Here is a 6,053-nt window from a genome sequence, read left to right on the forward strand (position 1 = left end):
GAAAAAAAGAAGCACAAAAAAAAAAAAAAAAAAAAAAAAAAAGCTTTTGAGCTTTCTAAAGTTTAACTTAAACAGTTTCTCCCCCTCCACACATATATATTGCTCCTTCATATAACTAAAGAGATCAAAAGTGCTTTCGATCTCCCTTAACAGCTAAATTTTACAATACCAATGCATAGGCTCACTAGGAATTTCAATTAGCCAGATCAAGATACGAATACAAGTTAAGTAATATATGACATATTAAAAAAAATCTAGTCTATAAATATTGGAAGCTTTTTTCTTTTAGATGCAAGCCATTACATATGTTAAAACATATCTTCTAATTTAATGTTAGAAGAAACTATGCACAAATCCTAAGTAACATTTCTTTTTACACACTCTTCTAACTGAAAGTTTAAAAAAATCGCATAATTCTCATTAATAATCTGTAGCTGGTGTACTATTTTTTAAATGTGGATTTTAATTTATTTTAAACTGTGGCCCAAATCTTTGCCCAGAGATACAGTGGCCTAATATGGTTTAAATCACTGAATGTTAATATTTTTAACAATGGCATAATTTCAGTGAAAAACCATCTCTCCTAAATTTGGAGCTTACCTGTGCATCAATATCAATGGCAGGGTAGATAGGTAGCATGGCTGAAGGAGAGATGATAGGACTTGGAGTTGGAGTCTGAGGTTGGGAAATGGAAGCAGCGATACTGTGGGTAGGAGTGTTTGACATTGCAGATGCTCTTCCACTGACTGCTGTTGAACAAAATAACTGTACTTAATAAGGATGAAACATTGTTAAGTAATAGTAAGAAATATTTATTAGAAGATATTTAAAGACTTTTAAAAAGAAAATGCCTACAGGGACACTACCATAGCACTAATAGTTCATTTTCCTAATTATTTTTTGACAGGATGACTATCCAAAACATGACATATACTGAGAATAACTCATTTTCTAAATAATAATTCATCTGAAAAACAAATTCACTTTTTATAAGTCATCATAAGTAAAATGTTAATTTAAAATAACCCTGAGAAAAGAAATATTTTAATGTATTGAAATTAAAAATAGTTGCAAATAGAAAGTTGTCCATTCTATCTTCTTGTTAGAAAAGATATAAAAGGTAAAACAGTCAAGATCAGAAGGAAAAATACTGTTTTTACTTGAAAATTTCACACCTTATATTCTAGAACTAATGAAAAGTAGTATCACTGTTTGGAGAGGAAAATTTCCCTAGTAATCATTTAGAACACCACCTCCTACTGTTTTACTAACTAAAGACAAGGGGATAATAGTCTGTATTAGAGCCCTCAAAGTAACAATGTATTAAAATATAAAAATTTGATCCTCACATAGAAATGTAGTTTCTCACATTAAGAATTATTCTGAGAAGGGTAAAATGCCCACCAATCAATCCAGCAAACACACTGATTTATGAGGACAAAACTAAAAGATTAGTATAGATAAAAATTTATGCACATAATCATCCTTCAAATATAGATTATTGTTAGTTCTTCTATGTATGATTTTGCTGATATTATTTTCACCAAAAAATGCAACTTAAGAAAAGGCTAATTAGGTCAGTACTTAAAATGGGAGAGTTCCAAAGGTGGTGGTATAGGATATATAGTGTTCATTCCAGCTTAGGGTATTTTATTCCCTGATCGATTCACTTCTGGATTTGATATGTGAATATCATTTCTCCCCTCCACCCAACTAAAAATGTATTAAAACATGGGCATTCATCTTTGAATGCTCAACAATAGTGTGAATACATATTACCCAAAGTAGTTATTGACTACATCAGACAGAAAATAACCATGATTCACAACTGGATCGGAAACCAGGTAAAGAGATTATGATCCTGCCAAGAATAAACTGAAATTGATCTTATAACAAGTATAAACATGACTGCCAATTAAGAAATCTATTTTTACATGAAAGCCTTAATTCAAGCACAAACATATACTATACATTGTAGCAACACACATCTATAATTACACATTTTAAGTCCACTTAAAAGCCAAAGGAAAAAACAAAGGAGGAAACAAAACAAAACAAAACAGTTTGAATCCCTAGGGTTCCAGACCAATAGAAGGGGTTATGTACTAATACATTAAAGTGACCATCTGATGGCTTTGATATTATTACTCCACAATGAAAGCTTCGTATGTTAAGATAAATATCAAGATAATTGAAATGTACATCTTCTGGACACAACTTTCAAAATCATATAAAATCTACAGCTCTTAAAATAGATTCCATATCTCCTTTGTCTGGGTTTTCAGAGAGAAATGCTGAATACAAAAAGTAGTTTAAATAGGATGAACACAGGTCTGTTCAAATCACTGATTTTTATTTCATGATGTAAAACAGGTTAAAAAAAAGCTTTATTATTAAATGACTAAATTATAACTCAAATTTCAAGTATGATAGCTTCTTTTAAAGAACCTACTAAAATTAAAGCGTTTTCTTATTTTGGGGTCAAAGTGGTTGTTCTTATCATCTCATCTAAAAGGAAATAGGAAAAATCAATTTTCTCTTTCATTTCTTTGGGGTACCTACAAAACTGGTTTACTAAAACTAAACTGCCCATTATTTATTCATTCTTTACAGTTAAAAGTAACAAAAATGTCAATATGTAAATACCTGAAGAAAGAATTGTACAGATCTTTACAAATGGGGATTCACTTTTGGGTTCCATTTATAAAGGAAGAAACACCCACTCAGAAAAGTTTTAATGTCAGGATAAGAAAAAGGGAACTTGAGATCATGGCAAAGGCAGAATATTAAGACAGGTTAAGAAGGAACTGATTTTTCTTTGGCAAATATGGAGAGCAGGTAAGACAGAAGAAGGACAAGAAACCGTATCTTATGAGAATAGTGTACTATACGGGGACTAAGAAAGAACAAAGAGCAGAGGCTACACTAAAGGAAAAGAAAAAAAAGACTACAAAACCTAATTAGGTTACACTATATTAAAAACCCAGAAAGAGAAGTGGAAATAATCATAAGTAAACTGAAAGGACAAGTACTATGACAGAAGTTTAAGAAATGAGATTATAGAAGTGATTATGTGTGGACATGTGCACACGCACGATGTTAGGGATAAGTTTCAGGTAGGCAGCTGGACGTGTTTAATTGTGCTTTTCCTTCTGACTATTTGGCCTCCCCACACAAATGAACATAATAAAGACATAAAAGGAATTTTTGTAGTATGACAACTATTGTCAGTTTCTAAACAATTACATGCATTTTAGAAATTTTTATATGGGAACACCTTGAACACACAGAACTGTTTTTATCTGGTATATGAATTAATAGAAAACCTAATTTAACAATTCTGATCAGTATAAAGAAATGTACAACTGGCAAATCACTGTTGACAACTATGCCCAAGCACATCTAGTAAATTCTGATAAAAATGTTTTAAAACATTTGTTGGTATGAATGTTCATTCTTCACTTAAATGGCTATATAACACTTAATTCTGTATATCCTTTGGTAGTTTGACATAATAGACAGAGCACTATTATGATCTAAATTAATGGCCATGGACATAGTGTTGAATATAGAATGGCGCTACCATTTCTATAAGACATTTATTTTTTAATTGTGTTCCCAATTATTCTACCCAGCTAATGATGAGACAAGTAGTGGTTTTCAAATCTACAGAAAATTTTATATTCATCCAGATGAGTCTTTACAGTTCTTACTATTAATTAATACTAGCATTTTTTCACCCTTAAAATTAACAGAGATTTTTATTATACATTATTACTAGAGATGATATTAAAAAAGGACATGGAAACTTTACAGCAATTTTTAAGTATAGCACATGTCAACTATTTTCTTAGTTTCCAAATGTTGGCTAGAAATCTAAACACCATATATTAGTGTTACTTTTTAAAGGATGAAATCTCATCATAATATCTAATGTTTCTAGTAGTTTCAAAACTAGAAAACTCAATCACCCTTCAAGTATAGACCAAGGAATACCAAAAAAAAACAAAGGGGGGGGGGTCAGATGAAAATAATCAAAATTTAACTATTTACTACCTTTTTTCTTCGCTTTTCCTTTCTTTTCAAATTCCTTTTTATCTTTAATAAAGGAAAATTTCTTTCAATTTTGCATTATGTCTTAAGTCCCTACAAAATTTTGTTACAGAAATCACAAAAAAATAGTACCAAAAACTGTAAGTATTAAACCAACCTTCTATTCTTCTGGCCAATGAAAGTAATTAAAATGGAATAAAATTTATGACTTACTTAAATATATTATCATTTATGGTACTCAGGTGATTACACTTTCCCATAATACAGTTAGAGACTACACATTAATATTAACAGGGGATTCAAATCACTGACATATGGTATAATCAAATCCAATTTAGACTGGTATTGTATTAATGCTGTAAAAATATTTACTTTTTTTGTGGGGTTTTTTTGGTGTTTGATTTGTTTTTTAAATATCCATCAGGTCTGAAGTCTGATCCATTAGGATATCAAGTATTCCTGTTCACAAATAAGCTTTCTGGTGTGTCCTACTAGCTTTGTACTTCAACTTCTATCAATTTCCCAGTTTACTGGTATGAATACAGAAGCAAAAAAGCCAAAATTCAAGCTTAGTATTTTGAACTTAAAAAACAAAAATCAAACAAACATCAACCCACTAATGAAAACCTAGATTCTCAGCCTCCCCAACTAAGCCAGAAAGCTTTAGTCATTCGTATTGAATGAGCTAGTCTTTAATTCAACCTGTATCCATCTGAAAATTTCTCAGATTGAACTAATATTTTTAAAATATACATGAGTCAAGAGTCCAAAAACAGTTCTCAAGTTGGGTAACGGCAACTTACTCGCCTTAAGCAAATCATATTTGATACCTGCTCATAACAATATAAACCCACCTGCCATGATGTCATCCAGCGTGTCATTGAGGGTCTGAGCAGGGCTGGCTACCATTAACCCTTGTTGTGTTTCTGTCAGAATTCCTTGCCCCAGCCCTGCCAACTGTGCTTGGCCCAGAACTGGCTGTCCAACTATCACTCCTTGCAGTTCTGTAAGATTTGCGATGGACCCTGGAGGCAAGGGACCTGCCGCCAGAGGCAAAGCTTGAGGCATCGCCAGAGGCTGGATTGGTGCAAAACCCATCTGAGCAGCAGTCTGCTGGGGTTCATCTTTAAGCAAAACAGGATCCACTTGCTGTAATCGTGCATAGTCTCCCTCGGAAAGCTGTTCTCCAACCCCAACAGGAGTTAGTAGTCCCAGATGTTGGCAAGACTGTTGTTGCTGCTGCTGAAGTTGAATTCTTTGAGCTTTAACCTCTAGATACTGCTTTTTTAGTTGCTGCTGAGTTTTCAGTTGTAATTCTCGTTCTACTTTCTGTAGTTCCTCCAAAATCTTTTGTTTCTTCTGAATTTGTTCCTCCCTCGTTTTGTTCAGCTCCTCGATCTTCTCCTTGGTAAGTTGGTCAGCATGAGCCAGTTCCAAGGACTGCAGCTGTGCATTCTTTTCTATGGCTTCTTTTATCCTCTGTTCCAGTTCTGTTAACTTTCCCTGAGCCTCTTCTACAATGCTCTCTGGAGACTGATTGGTGATGTAACCCTGTACATCCTGGCTGTTTGCTGGCAAATGGCTGCTGGACTTTTGTTTAGAAGCAGCTGTGTGAAAAAGAAACCCCCTCAGAAGTGCACATGAATGGCATCCTCATTACAGAGTTACTGTTGGGAGGTTTAGTGCCAACAGTTATGCACCAATTTATCATATCCACAGAAGGTGAAAATGCACTGTATGGACTTAAAAACAAATCCACCTTCTTTATCATAAATATAAAATGTATGTATTTTATGTGCATAATCGTTGGTATTTAAGTTCAGAATTTAAAATATCACATGGCTAAAATTAAACAATAGAGAGATGCAGGTTTGTGAAATCTAAGTGGTGCAATTAAAGTAAAATTTAAGGCTATGTGTAGATATTTCATATGGTCATAAAGATGTAAAAACCCATCATTAGAACAGAAACACAATGCTAAATTATTAGGATGTAGGGAA

At 32.9% G+C, this 6,053-nt stretch overlaps 1 protein-coding gene across 5 annotated transcripts in view; it reads right to left on the reverse strand.

Moving 5' to 3' along the window:
* ANKRD17 (ankyrin repeat domain 17) overlaps positions 1-6,053 on the reverse strand; it is a 160,744-nt gene that overhangs the window by 75,133 nt on the left and 79,558 nt on the right. For 2 of the 5 annotated variants that reach the window (XM_027769732.1, XM_027769730.1), the window contains exons 15-16: positions 4,908-5,660; positions 601-749 (exon numbers count right to left, since the gene is read on the reverse strand). In XM_027769732.1, coding sequence (XP_027625533.1) covers positions 601-749; positions 4,908-5,660 — 902 coding nt within the window. The remainder of the gene's footprint in view (positions 1-600; positions 750-4,907; positions 5,661-6,053) is intronic. The other 3 variants (XM_027769731.1, XM_027769734.1, XM_027769733.1) reach the window with 3 other exon arrangements.

The sequence above is a fragment of the Tupaia chinensis genome, unplaced genomic scaffold (genome assembly GCF_000334495.1).
Source record: "Tupaia chinensis unplaced genomic scaffold, TupChi_1.0 Scaffold000086_1, whole genome shotgun sequence".
In the NCBI taxonomy this organism is placed as follows: Eukaryota; Metazoa; Chordata; class Mammalia; order Scandentia; family Tupaiidae; genus Tupaia; species Tupaia belangeri.